At 38.7% G+C, this 15,103-nt stretch overlaps 1 protein-coding gene across 8 annotated transcripts in view; it reads right to left on the bottom strand.

The window, feature by feature from the left end:
* The window catches only part of KIT (KIT proto-oncogene, receptor tyrosine kinase), an 82,603-nt gene that overhangs the window by 34,905 nt on the left and 32,595 nt on the right, over window positions 1–15,103 (bottom strand). For 4 of the 8 annotated variants that reach the window (XM_004038686.3, XM_019025975.3, XM_019025978.3 and 1 more), the window contains exons 2-5: window positions 9,965–10,234; window positions 7,182–7,463; window positions 5,981–6,117; window positions 1,845–2,013 (exon numbers count right to left, since the gene is read on the bottom strand). In XM_004038686.3, coding sequence (XP_004038734.1) covers window positions 1,845–2,013; window positions 5,981–6,117; window positions 7,182–7,463; window positions 9,965–10,234 — 858 coding nt within the window. Of the gene's footprint in view, window positions 1–1,844; window positions 2,017–5,980; window positions 6,118–7,181; window positions 7,464–9,964; window positions 10,235–15,103 lie in introns of all 8 variants that reach the window. The other 4 variants (XM_055384205.2, XM_019025977.3, XM_019025974.3 and 1 more) reach the window with 1 other exon arrangement.

Genomic DNA, 15,103 nt, shown 5'->3' on the forward strand with positions numbered 1-15,103 from the left:
TTTTGTATTTTTTGTAGAAATGGGGTTTCGCCATGTTGCTCAGGCTGGTTTCAAACTCCTGGGCTTAAGAGATCTGCCCGCCTCAGCCTCCCAAAGTGCTGGGATTACAGGCAGAGCCTCCAATTCAAAACCAGGTAAAATGTTAACAGCTCTTATCACAAAACCAAAAACAAAGAAAGCGTAACTTTGTGAGATGATGAATACATTAATTTGCTTCACTATAGTAATCTTCTTACTATCTATATGTACCCCATACCATCATGTTGTGTATCTTAAAAATATACAATAAAAAAGTTATTTCTTAAAAAAAGAGTGATACCAAAGCCCTGTTCTCTTCATCACTCCATCATGGATCCAAATCCTCCTCCCAGCCACTAAAAAATTACTTTTCTGTTTGTCTCCTCCTGTTCCTGTTCCACCTCAACCCATTCTCAAAACAATACAAAATCAGATTCAGGTTTCACAGCCACAAGTCCTTCCAGTCATACAGTGATAATTCTTGGAAATTGATGAATGGATTTTAAAAATCCGATTACATACAACAGTGTTCTCAAAACATCCTTACTAATTGCTTTCTGGAGCTGAAGCTGATATATCAACATGCTCCCTAATCAACTTAGCAAATTAGTGCTTATGGAGTTTAATATTTTAAAAGCATAGCCTTCTATTCAAATTAATAAATGGTTCACAATCATGTTTAGGAACAAAGTAGTACACTTTCTGTGTGCTGACTATAATTGCAAGTAAAGTATCTTTTCCATGTTCAGTCTGGGGAGAAACTTTCCATTATAACATGGGCAGAAACGCCAAAATTTTACAAGATTATTGTGGGATAATCACAAAGCTTTAATACTGCTACATAAATTATTGAAGAAATTTGGTGAGGCGGGGAAAGAGATGAAAACAAATACCGCATCACTTTATTATTGTTCTTGATCAAGAATGTTGCCACCCTAGAAGTATTTAATGAAAGTCTAACACTAGGAATATGGTTGTACTAAAAAGACAAAAAAATGGATTAAATTCAAACAATACTCAAAAGACAACAAAATTGTAAACAAAGTAATTTTAAAATAATTATTATTCTCAGTAAATCAAAAGCATGAAGAAACTCACTATGCTCTGCTCTCTTTAAATAAAGATGCTTGGAAAATAAATATTTAGTGAAATTTCTAGAGTAGAGAAGATAAGGCTGAACCAATTGTGCATACCAGATATGATGAGGTCCGGGGACAGATTACCATGTTGTAGTTTATGCTCCGTAGAACCAATGACCTGTGTCCCAATGGCACTCCTTCCTGAAGGTTTATGCTATAATCTTTATGCTTAGAGAACAGGTGAGATAAGGAGGTAGGGAATACTAGGGAGGAAAAGTCCAATTCAGTCCTTACTAGAAGGAACTAGATCTGATGAGTGGCAAAACAATAAACCAAGGGGCACAGCCCCTACCAAAAGTTTCAGAGAAATACTTCAGGCTCTAAGCATTTGTGCTCCTTGATAAATTCTACATCCATTTCCAAACTCAAATCATTCAGCGAGCACTAGCATTTTTGAAAAATCTCAACTTATGTTTTGTTTGGTGGGGAAAGGAGGGTGGGGTGCACAAAGAATAATAGGTTTGAACAATTTTAGTAACAGCTTTCCACTTTCCTCCACTAAACTGGTAGAATTTGGTTTTGTGCTTTCATTGCAAGAGGCTACAATGATAATTTTCATTCATTCATTCAGTGACAACAAAATTCTAAGAATCTGTTCAACATTCCATTTACATAAAAAAGAAACTATCTAATAATTTCTTCTTTCACTACTGCCAGTAATTTAAACATTCCCATAGAGGTATTTACCTACTACTTCCAAGGTTGTTGTGACATTTGCTGATCCAAAAGTATTATTGGCATAACACACGAACACTCCAGAATCATTAACTCTCGCTGAACTGATAGTCAACGTTGCCTGACGTTCATAATTGAAGTCACCGTGATGCCAGCTATTATATTTCTCCTGTAGTTTAGTCTGCTGGTTTCAGAAAAGGAGAAAACAAAAATGAAGATTACCATATAATTTATATTCAGAATCTTTCCTAGATAAATTAAAAATAGCAGCAATTAACTTCTCCATATTAACTTTCATTATACACTACTTAAGTAAGAATAATAAAGCATCATGACAAGTCTGTCATTGGAACACTTCATATTACAGGATTATGTTGAAAGACAGTCATTATTAATGATTGGGAAAAAAATGAAAATTCATTTCTTAACCCTAGTACGTATAATTCCAAATTCTACGCAATGCTAAATTTTAAAAGTTGCTATCTATGAAATATTATGGGATACTGATATTTTGTAATATGAGTCAGCATATTTTTGTCATGTCTTTTTCTATTCTATGTCCCAATGACTGAGAGCGAACACATTGCTAATAACAATAATGTTCTATTTTATTAAAATTTATTATTTGCAAGAATGAAAACAGAATCACAATGTCAACAACTAGCTTGGAAACTCATCCTGCAGTTCTCACCCAGCAGAATCTTGTGAACTACTGAAGGGAGTTCCAAGGCATAAGAGACATCTAAGAACAAGGCCCAAATTATTTAAGCATGAGCTGAAAAGAAAAGGTTGTGAATTTACCCTTGTGATATCACCATCTCACTCATTTTTTGTCTGCAGACAAGACATGGAGAGATTTCTTGTATTTAAAAAGTCATGGGGAAACCATAACATAAGCTACAGCAGCTTTCTGAAAAGATTAAAGAAAGTCGAATATAGCTTTCTGCATCTTCCAAATTTTCTGTAATGTACACACACTCCTATTACAATGGGGGAAAAAAACAACCAATTAAAGTAAAAGGAGCTAATATTGACATGGAATGAGATCAAGGGTGATTCCTTGGTGAGGCTTTGGTAAACCTAATAGAGTTAAAGTATCTGACAGTATTATAAATCAGAAAAATCCTTCTGGAAAGGAGCTTACCAGGATGTTCATACCCTCTGATCAACTGCAGCAAATTTAACTCAAGGAAATTGCTCAACAGAAAATAAAAGCTTCAATATGTTGGTTGTGGTAAAAACTCAGAAACGACCTAAATGTATATCAAGTATAGCATTATGACTATGAGAGGTGTTTACCTACTTAAAAAGCACAAATTGAATGTACCTTAAAATTGCAATTATGTGATAATACATATGCATAGGGGAAAAGAGAAAAAAATATGAAAAAATGCAGACTATATAGCATTTATAAGGACTAGACACTTGGGACTACTAAGCATTTGAAATCTGGTAGTCCAAAGTAAGTTGTGTTGTAAATATAAAATATGTCCTGGATTTTGAAGACTTAGTATTTAAAAAAATGTAAAACACCTAATTAGTAATTTTTATGTTAATTACATTATGAAATAATATTTTAGAAACACTGAGTCAAATAAAATATATTATTAAAATCAATTTTACCTTTTTTATTTTTTGTAATGTACCTACTAGAAAATTTTAAATTACATATAAGGTTCATGTATTTCTATTACACAGCATTGCTATCTATGACGGTGGAATTATACCTATTTTTTAATGTTATTAAGGTTTTACAAATATTTTTACATTAAAGTAACCACACACAAAAGTTGACTGCTGAAGCTGAATGTTTCAAACTAAAAAGAACAGAAACCTGCTTTGCTGTTAACTAATCATGAGATCTTAGGTAAGTCAAGAGCATCACTAGTCTTAACTTTTAGTTTCTAAAAGGGTATGTGGGAACAAAACTATCTTTAAAGGCTTTTCTAGTTTGTAACACTATGTAGATTTCCTACTACCCCCTTCTAAGAGAGTCTTCTAATAATTGGCAGAAATCTACCATTTCACAGCATAAGATCAATTGTCAAGAAGATGTAAGAGCAAGGTGAAGCAACATTTTCAAACTGGCTTTTCCCAGTTCATAGTTTCACAGACTTCTCCACAAAGGCAGAGTGACAATGGACAGATAACATATCAAAGTCTCAATTTAAGGTATCTTCCTTCTAGTTCTTTCAAAGAGCCCAAGAGTCCACAACAGAACTCAAACAGGAACTCTGAACTTGTCAGCACCGAAAGGAATAGTGCAGTCATAAGAAATGCAGCATGAACATCCAAACCCAAAGCCCATAAGTTAGGATACTGTCAAAGATTCTGATTACAAGCAAGTAAAAATGTGAGGGTTTAGAGGCATTAAGAAAGCTAACCAACCAAGATTAACAGTATTGAACAAACTCCAAGACTCCCTTGCGCTTAAACAATGGCAACAATGCTAAAAAGTCATTTTACCCTAAATTACATTGTGAGTTAAACTTATTCCAAAGGGTCAGAATAAAATATTATGGATTTTTAAATAATTTGATAGTGCTAATAGTATTCTAAATTAAGCCAAAAGATATCAATAAAAGATTCATGGATGAACCTTGGCAGACAGCCATGAGCCCCATCTGCAAGTCACACATTACATATTGTTTGCACGTGATTTGGTTTTCCTTAACCCTTGGAGGTGCACACTGGGATTTCCCCAAAGAGCTCCTAACACTGAAGGCTTATCTACCAGCACCAGTGGATTAATTGGGACTGGCATGCAGGGCTCCTGGGAAAAATGGTTCAGAACAAAACTGCCTGGGGCAATTTAATTTCTCATCTCAAAAAAGGATAATGTTCAAGTTATACAGAGGCTCAAATGCACACCCAGTCTAAATTGTTCTCTCATCTGAAATCAAGGATTATAGAAAGCCAATTAATATGAGATTGTATTCTGTAAGGTTAGCCAAAAATCCATACACAAGCTATTTTTGTATTACATTATATGATACAAAAACTAAAATGTTTCTCTGAGTCATTGGTTTGAAAGAATAAGTCTATGGTACAATCCATTCTACCAGTCAATGGCAGGCTTCATTTAGCAAGATATCATCCATCACAGGTCTACATGAATATCATCACAATGTCTTTGCATTATGGCAATCACCATGGTTATTTGTTTAGCAAAGAGTTTTTTAAACAGGCATAAAATTGCCAATGTTGAACATGGGGCAGGAGGAGGAAGAGGAGGAGAAAGAAAATATAATATTTCTTTTTTCCAATATAATGCTTGCATGGGTAATGAATAAAAACCACTGTGATAGCTAATTAACTAGATGGCCAAGATTACTCAAAAAAAATTACTGAAAACTTGGTCAATGGGAAGTTTAAAGCAAAGTATTTGGAAATTAAGACAGTGTAAAAACTCTGCTCTTTTAGTAGGGAGAAAATTTCAATAACTAGCTAAAATTTATTTAAGATATGCCTAACCCAGTATCTGAGGTATAATGGCATTGAATATGCATTTGTTAAATGAATGGGAATGTAAGCATGCCCACATGTTTCAGATTAAGGATAACAATTTTATTAATAGTGACTAAAACAAATAGAAAACCATTAGCAACTTAATCTCAGGTAACCAGCCTCAAAGGAGGAAATCAGATCCTTACAAAAAGAAACCCTTCTTCAAATGGATAGGCCAATTTGTGGGCGAGGGAAGGGTTTTCTGGTGAATATCTGAGACTGTCTATTCTTTTTAAGTATGGAAGTGACAACTCTTTTCAATATTTTAAATAGTCTGGCCTAAACAGTATCAACAATAGCTTTAAATCAAAGTATTCATGCACTTAACCATGTTTTTTAAGTCCCTAACAGAGTTTTTCAAAGAAACAGCATGAAGTAATAACATGAATCTGAAGTTCTCTCAAGTTTCTCAAAATAAATGTATAAAATGAAATTTATTTGTTACTAATAATAAATGTATATAACTCCATGTGGAGGTATGAAAGGGGGAAATATGCAATCCCAACATTCTCCCAGATAATCCACCTCTGACAGACACACTAGCCGAGGCAGTTTCAGGACAGACTCTTCTGAAAGAGAAAACTTATCATCTCCCACAGAGACAGAACAATATGTTGAGAAGAATGAAGCAATTCACTCACCTGACTGTTTTCTCTCTTCCACGTTGAGTACACAGAACTAGACACATCTTTTATTGTGCACGTCACTGTGAATTCTTCCCCTTCCCTAAGAAGATAGCTTGCTTTGGACACAGACACAACAGGCACAGCTTTGAAGGCTAGAATGAAAAGAAATGTGGCCCCTCAAATAATTTGTATTATAGCATGAAATTTTGATTTACCATTTCTCCTCAAATGTGTACAGCTTACTTTGTCATCTTTTAAATAAAATACAAAGCATGGTGCTAACCTATCTGTACTACTTGCATATCTGAAGGTACCAGCAATTAAATCATGCATCCTTCAAGTAAATTGAGTGAAAAAGACAGAAATGCCCACTGTGAGATTATAATGCTTCTGGAAAACGCTTTTTCCAAACCAAGTAGAAGCCCTAGCATAGAGAAGCTGCTTTAATCTTTACTTCAGACAACCTTGATGGTGTCAGGAGGATGTGACCAACAACTACTTATATTCTTTTAAGCAAACAGGCGTCTTTCTCATGCAAATCCTACCCTGCTCACCTCTGGAAATCCCAGGTTTTAAATAATCAAATTTTCCCTAATTTCAATAAGTATACTTTTTCAAAAGCCTTAATAAAAACTGTACTCAATAGCTGAATGCCAACTGGTGTTGAATTAGATGATTTCTGAGATTTAAAACCTAGATTATCTTCCAGCTAACGAAATATTCTACATAATGGCACAACCATAACAAGTTCCACAGTCAATTGGAATTTTCCTTCTCAGATCTCAAACAGTTTGAGGATGCATTGCAATTGATCAGCTGAAGGGAAAGCCAATTCATATGTCAATAGTAAATCAAAGAATGACTCATCTGCATGCTAATCTTTTCAACCAACATAATTCAAGCTACCCAATGGGTTTCCCTTGGAACGAGTACTTGATGCAATTATGAAACTTTGGGCTGACTTAAGTCAGTCCAGTCTAAATGCCAATCTATGGCAGATACATTCACCTCTATGAGAGGCAGTCATGGAACTGCCACATGGGGTCAGGACCATGAAATAAACAAATTCAAAAGCAGATGACATTTCTTGAAGCTGGGGGAACTATGAACAACCAGCTCCCTGACTGACTACACTAAGGTGGATCAACGAGAAGAGAAGTCTTCTTTAGATAAGTGAGTTCTCAACTCCCAGAGGCAGATAAGAAAGAGCCAGTACCTGGCCTCACTTTCAGGATGAATTTTTCCGACAGCACTGACTTGCCCTCCTGGTCCACAGAACAATGCAGACAGAGCCGATGGTAGGCGCGTTTCACACTTTTGATCATGATGCCCGCCTTGGGGTCAGGAACAAACCTCAAGTCCTTGGGAAGAGGCTTCCCCTGGCACCCCTTGAGGGAATAATTGGTCACTTCTGGGTCTGTGAGAGGACAGCGGACCAGCGTGTCGTTGTCTTCTTTCCCATACAAGGAGCGGTCAACAAGGAAAAGCTTGGCAGGATCTATAGAAGCATATCCAAAATCAGTAGTTGGAATGGCTGGTCACAGACACTGAAAACACTTTTTAAAAGATCTAATATTAATATGTTGCCTTTCATGACTAGTGGCCCAAATGGCTGCTTTTTTCTGTGTAAACAAAAGCAAAATTTATCCATCTAGTACTATTGAGAATTAACATTTATTAAACGCTTTCCATGTATCGCGTACTAAGCTTGGAACATTACACTTAATCTCATTTAATCTTCAAATTGCCCCTCCCATGATCAGTACTATCATTATTGCCATTTCACAGATGAAACTGTGGTGTCATAAAAGCAACCCTCCTCAAGTGACATGACCTGGAAATGGCTGATTGGAACTCAAACCCAGGTCCAACAGAGAGCAATATTTGAGCTCTTAAAACTTTGGGAAAACTTTATTACAACTCCAGGGATCATCTGCCAATATGTGTGATGATTCCTAGTGAGAGCAGGAAAGGCTTCCTCCTTCTAACCACTTGGTGCAGGACCCTTTCCAGGGTCCAGAGTCTTTCGGCTTCTAAAGAGAATCCAGAAAACTCTCACCAGGCCACCCAGTACCCATGATAGGTGAGTCTCACTTGATTCATATTCCTCTGAAGAAACATGTAAATGTAGCTTCTGGAAATCAAATAATTTCAAATGTACAAGGGGAGCTTATGAGTTTCAGGAATTCTGTGGCAAATACCATAGCCCACCAGGACACTTGTGAGTGAAAGTGAACACTATTAGTGTTTATGACAGGACACCAGGCACAGACTCGGAGTGGCTCAGGCTGACTTGGCCTCATAGAAGCCAGACAAACCTAATTTCGTATACACAATATGCTGCCACTCTCTACAGTGTAATAATACAGACACATGTTTAGGCCCACAGATTACATTTAAAATCTGTTTTTAAACTGTCCTTTCCATCTGAAACTCAGGTGTTTCACAAACATGAACTTGACATCATTGAAATAGGTTTGTGTTTTATCCTTGACCAATTCTGAAAATAAGTTTTCCAAGATAAATTATGCATCTCCCAACCTTACTAATTTATTCTGCAAATAAATGACCTCATGATGGTTGCACTATGGATGGTCCCAGGCCATAGCTAGTTACTGTTTTATCTACTCTTTGTAGGTCACTTGAGTCTAGCTCCTACAATGATGTCCCACCTTCCTTCATTGCTGTAACAGAGATTACTTAAGTATTCAAACATCTTACATTTGTTATAATTAAGGATAGTTCCAAGATACAGAAGATGACTTTCCCTACGAAGAATGTTTGTGAGCCCTGTTAGAGTGATTTAACCAATTCAACAGTTTTCCTCATTTATTCAATTGTCATGATACTTCATTGCCACCTGGAAATTGCAGAATACCTTCCTGAATGTAAAGAACAGCACATGGATTAGCTCAGCAATTACAGAAGCATGCCCTGAGATGAAGTGGTGACTTACCAGGGTATATCTTTGCAGCTACCTACTTCGGAAAGGACAACTGATAAAGCGGAGAGGCACAGTCAAACTGTAGAGTCAGCTTTATTCGCTCCTGATGGAGCATGTTAGAATTTGTACCATCCTGGCTCCCTAACAATTACGTAAGAAAGACAGAACAGATCATCTTATCCAAATACTGTAGTGAGGAACTGAACTCAGGAGGTACCTAAGATCTCCAATCTAGAATAAAAGTATCCATTATTCATTCACAATACCATGGATAAGGCCTCTCAGGCCTGTTTCAAAGACAGCCCCAGTCCAGGGACACCCAGAACTAGAAAATAGAACTCTATTTCTCCTCCCGTCACTTGGATATGTCCCTTAAGCTGCCAGTGGATCAGTTTTTACATCAACTACAAGATACACCCCTGCCCAGCATGCTTACTCTTGAAAAGGCTATTAAAATCACAGACAAATCACTGAACTTGTCATAGGAAATAAAGCATAGAACTCCAACTACCATATTTATTTTTCTTTTGTTTATAAGAGGTCACATTTTTTTCTATGGACAACTCTACAAAGAACCCATGACAGACATGGGATGTTTAGCTGACCAAATTATTTTTCTGAAATTTACTCCTTAAGAGTGGGCCGCGTCTTTCGAAGTGTCGGTCTGGTTAGGCCTTGAGAGGCCTTTGGTTCCCTGAAGTGTTTTTACTAAGTGGGAGTATCTAGTATCTCAAGGCATTAAAATGCAGCTTTCCCAAAGGGCCTAATTGATTCTCAGGGTTTACTCAAAGCACCAGCACAAATGGGCTAAACCTACTGTAATCTCATTAGGAAGAGTATCACAGTCCTGCAGTCCTCCAGCTGGGGCCATACCCAAAGCCACTATGTATCACATCAAAAGATGGGAGAGAACAGTGAAGAAACATGTGTTTTAGGCCTTCTAGACCCAGCCAGAAATATTTTATCTATGGCTCAGTCATCCATATGTCATCCAAAATTAAGAGCAGGATATTAAATTCTTGAAAGCACAGCACTGCAGAAAGCCAAGCATTTACCTCTAACAAACACATAAATGGAATTGCTTAAGCCATGTTTGTTGGTGCACGTGTATTTGCCGGTGTTGGTGGCTTCTGCCTTTTCCGTGATCCATTCATTCTGCTTATTCTCATTCGTTTCATCCAGGATCTCAAAAGTCCATTTGACAAAGCCCGGATCAGTGCATAACAGCCTAATCTCGTCGCCCACGCGGACTATTAAGTCTGATTTTCCTGGATGGATGGATGGTGGAGACGGTTCCCCTGGACTCACAGATGGTTGAGAAGAGCCTGCCAAGAAAAACAGAATCGTGTTGAGTATGATCTTCTTCCTTGGCGAAATAAAGCACTTCTTCCAATACTGAGTTCCATCTTCTGTGTACTCTACAATAAAAATAGGACAAAGCTGCCCTGCTATTTATGGCTGAAAAGAGAGTTCTGTCTAAAATGTCTTAAGTTCATCTATAAAATTATTTTCTCCAACCCTCAATTAATCCTGAGGGTCACATTTGGTCCCCAAGCCAGGATGTGCTGAATGCCCCAGCCTTCTCTGGGTTAAACATACAATTGGGTCAAGTTTTCATTCTGAATATGGGCCATCTTCGCAGTGTGGACATGCAGACACCCAGCTTAGAAACAACAGAAACAAAATCTCACACTATGGGGAAAAAGAAAAAAGAAAACTACTGGCCTGTCACTCTCTTTGGCAGAATATACATGACCATGACATAGAATAGCTTTTCCTTAAAACTGTGTGAATTCAGTTATTTCTATATAACTCTCTTTACATGGCAATGTTCATCAAAAGGAGAACTATTCACAAATCTCTAAACACTAAGGCAGGAAATGATACACCTGTTTTAACACCCTAATGCCTAAATAGGTTTCCTAGATAGGAAACTATTTAGTTTATAAAGATGCAAACTTTAGGCTCTGAATATGAAACCTGAACCCTAGAAATTTTACAACAGCCAATTCATTCAGCCATGCATGCCTCCATGTATTCAAATACCTATTCATTAATTATCATCTACAAAAGCACCATGCTAGATGCTGGGGAAAAGTCCATGCTAGTGTGACACATGGTCCTCACATACATTTCAGGGTTTAAAGAACAAACTGCTGGCCAGGTGCCGTGGCTCACGCCTGTAATCCCAGCACTTTGGGAGGCTGAGGTGGGAAGATTGCTTGAGCCTAGGAGTTCGAGACCAGCCTGGGCAACGTAGTGAGACACCCCGCCCGCCCAACACATCTACAAAAACTAGAAAAAACATTAGCTGGGCATGGTAGTGGGAACCTGTTTTCCCAGCTACATGGGAGGCTGAGGCAGGAGGCTGAGGTGGGAGATCACTTAAGCCCAGGAGGTTGAGGCTGCAGCAAACTGTGATTGCAACACTGCACTCCAGCCTGAGTGACAGAGTAAGACTCTGTCTCTCTAAAAACAATAGAACAAAGTACTGAAGTAAAACATAGCTATGAGATTTACTGTCAATCTGAAGAAAAAGCAAGAGGTGGGCTGGAGTGTAACCATATCATAAGGGCAAAGGAGGAGGAGGAGAAGATGACAGCATGAAGAAAGGGCTGGCAGTGAAGTGAGCACAGAGCCTCTAGAGTTATTCAGAAACCAGCCTGGCTAAAAAACAGGGTACCTTGCGGAGCACATGACAGGTGAAACTACATGGAGTGAAACCAGATCCATCAAGGGTCCTGAACTTCTGGGTGTAAATTCTGGGAATGTACCTCAGGGACCCTGTAGATTCAATTTAGGTTTTTCAGCAGAGAAGTGACATGCACAGTGAGATCCCAGAGAATCAACTAGATTCAAGGAAACGAGTGAAACATGCTGGTCGCAGGCAGAAGTAATGAGAACCTACAGTAATGAATTCAGAATAAACAGGAAAAGACACTATAGATTGTCAGAGGAAGGCTGTATCAGCGGGATGAAAAAGCAAAAGGTTGACTCAGGGAAGACCTCAGTGAGGAGGCAGAAGGCAAGGTCCCCAGGTGAGGTGGGCTGGGGCAGTGTGATAACAAGATTCCCTGGGGCCCTCAGTCACCTCTTGCAGAATGGTGAAGGGAATGGTTCATGCACATCAGATTTATGTCCCCTGCCACCATATGCAAGGTTGCAGATGAGGACTGATCTGAGTGAGCCACACAAGTTCAGGATGGGTGAGGATAGGTGATGGGGGCATATTCTGAGGGGAGGGGACGTGAGAGGTGTAATTTGCTCACAGGTACAACCTGGCCAGTAATGGGACTTCTCAGCAGTGGGTTGCTTATGACCTGGAATTCAGATGATGGTGGTCCAGTGACGCCTTGTGAAGTTAAAAAACAAGATCAGATCATTAAAGAAAAGGGTTTGAGGAACCAACCAAGCACTGATCTTAAAGGGCTCTTCCAGCCAAGAGGGTGTAGGAAAGGGTCATGAGAGATTTAAGAAAAAGAACCACCAGGAAGAAAAGGGAGAGAGGCTAAGTGGCAAAGAAGGCAATGCAGTACAAAGTTTCAAAGACAGGGTGGTGGCTCTAAGGGCAGATGCCACAGTAAGATGGCAGGGAATGAACAAAAGAACCCTAATCTGGTTACAAAGAGACTGCTGGAAATTCTAAAGCACAATTTCAATTGAGTGGGAAGTGTTGTTTGCTCCAGGGCTACAGGCTGCAAATGCAGACCTCTCCCTTGGGTAGTTCTGGCAGTACGAGACAGAAATAGAGATCTGTAAACAAACCAGGCTTAAAGGTAAAGAAAACAGGAGACCCCCTCACATGTGAGATAGAAAGAAGAGCACTTGTGGGTAGGGACAGACTGAAGGTGCTTTACAGGAGGGTGGAAATTGTTTCCTGCAGGTGTGTGTACAGATGACCAGTCTCAATTCCTGTTTATTAGCCAAATATTGCCTGTGGTGGCATCAACTGTAGCCCCATTATGTCAAGCAAAGTACACCCCAGATCAAAAGACAATAAGTCCAATTATAAGCATTAAATATTATTAGGCAGCAACAACGTCATAAAGGCTACAGAGTGCGACGCTGAGTCCGCTAGGTGCAGCATCTAAATGTGGCAGCAAGAATATGGGCACGCAGTGGCCAGGATTATTTTCAGAGTTGTACAGAGCACTAAATAATAAAAACAGAGGCAGCAATAAATAGATATGCTATTATTTATATTATTTATTCCTTTTAAAAAAGAACAGTTCCCAATGAACGTGCATGATATTGATACAAATTTGACCCAATAATTCTTAAAGAATTTATACTGCAATCTATTTCAATCAATTCCATTTTCTCATGGGTTGATCTGATGGATATAGATAATTACAATCCAGTCAAATAAACATCCTTGACTTCCTGAGACACACCAGGCCAATGCAGCTAAGTCTAGCTGTGTGACATAGGCATATCACCCTAAGTCTGTGTCCAAGTTTCCACACCTGGAAAATGAGGATAAAAATACCCTCATCTCATAGAGTTTTTCTGAGAATCAAGTGAAGTAACACATGCAAGGAGATTAAAACAGGACTGGATAGTTTTTAATACATGCTATCATAGAAAAGCAGGAAAGCCTTTTAGCATACCAAGTGAGAGCTTGGCTCTTGAGTTAGGACTGTCTAGACTTGCATCTTGGCTCTGCCACTAAGTGTGTAACCCTGAGGCAAGTTCCTACTCAACTCTGCCCTCAGTTTCTCATCTGTAAAGTGGGGATAGTAACAGTACTTATTTTATAAGGCTGTTATGTAAAGCTCTTAGAACTATGTTTTGGTACATGGAAAACACATAATAAATGTTAGGCACACTTATTCCAGAAATGGAACTTCTTATTGGCCCTCCAAATCAGTCCGGACTCACCCACTTCCTATGTATGGGAAGAGTTTCCATCATCTGCCAAACATGTTCCTACCTGACTTCCCCCTCTCGGGCAGCACATCCTAGCATTCTTTCCTTCAGAGCCCCCTCCACACACCCTGTATCCCTTCCATTCCTGCTGTCCCACCTGAGACCAGCCAACTACTTCACAGAAGTAATATCCTCTCCTAAAAGACTCCCCGCCAGCCACCACCCACCCCACCCCAACTCATCCTCCCTCAAAACTCTGAGGTCCATCAGCCTAAAATAATATCCTTTTAACAATTCCATCCCCAGCCTCAAAACCACAACAGAGGCAGCAGCAGCTAACAGTAGCAGCTCTTACAACTTTAAAGGAACTGCCATGGGGTTAACTTCTAGCTGTTTTCCCCAGACCCAACCTGCCTCTCCTTAGGCTGACTGGCTAAGGATCCTGAGAACATTCTTCATCCGTTGTCATGCCCATCATCCCTTCTGCCTGTGTCCCTGGGACACATCTTGTCTTGTGTAAAGCCCCGCTGAAGACAGCCTCTTCATGGATGTTGTTCCCTAGCCACTCCATGTTGCGATAACCTGTCCTCACTAAATCCCACCAACAGAGGCAGCCCATCACTCATTTGCCTTGTACTGATGTTCAGCTGTGTCCATATCTCCTACATCCACTCCAAGGTCTTAGATCCTGCAGGTAAGGATCCTAAATCATACTTTTCCCTCTAGCACAGTAATAAAAACATTTTCTTCAATCCTGAACATATGAAAGAATAAAGACAGGACAGGCTCCTAAACACCCAGTCCCTATAACAGATGTCAACAGTCTACAGATCTATCCCCAAAAGATGACCCATGTCAATTCTGCTGCTCCACCAAGAAAAGCTTGGCTTCATCAAGTCAAACAGCCATGCATCCCTCCAAATAAGGGCCCTCTAAATTCAAGATCATGAGTTCATGCTTCACTTCTAGAGTTTTAAAAAATAATTAAAATAATTGCCACCAGAAGTATTCAGGGTTTTATTTTCAAAATAAATGATTTATAAACTCACATTATAAAATGAAAATAGGGCTTTTATTAGGGTGGGACTGTAATGTTTATTTTCTTTTTTAAATTGTCTTTAATATTGTTATAGTAGTCTCACAATTTTTAAAAAACAAATTTTTAAAAGAGTAGAGGTTCGTATTAAGAGAACGCCTTTCAAAAAGGTATTCCAACTTACCTTTGAAATTGCTCTGAAATTCCAAATTTTGAAATGTGCGTGGTAGACAGCAAGTTCTTAACAAATGTTTGTTGAATTGTGTTTTATTTACACCAGGACTTTTTG

Source organism: Gorilla gorilla, chromosome 3 (assembly GCF_029281585.2).
Source record: "Gorilla gorilla gorilla isolate KB3781 chromosome 3, NHGRI_mGorGor1-v2.1_pri, whole genome shotgun sequence".
NCBI lineage: Eukaryota > Metazoa > Chordata > Mammalia > Primates > Hominidae > Gorilla > Gorilla gorilla.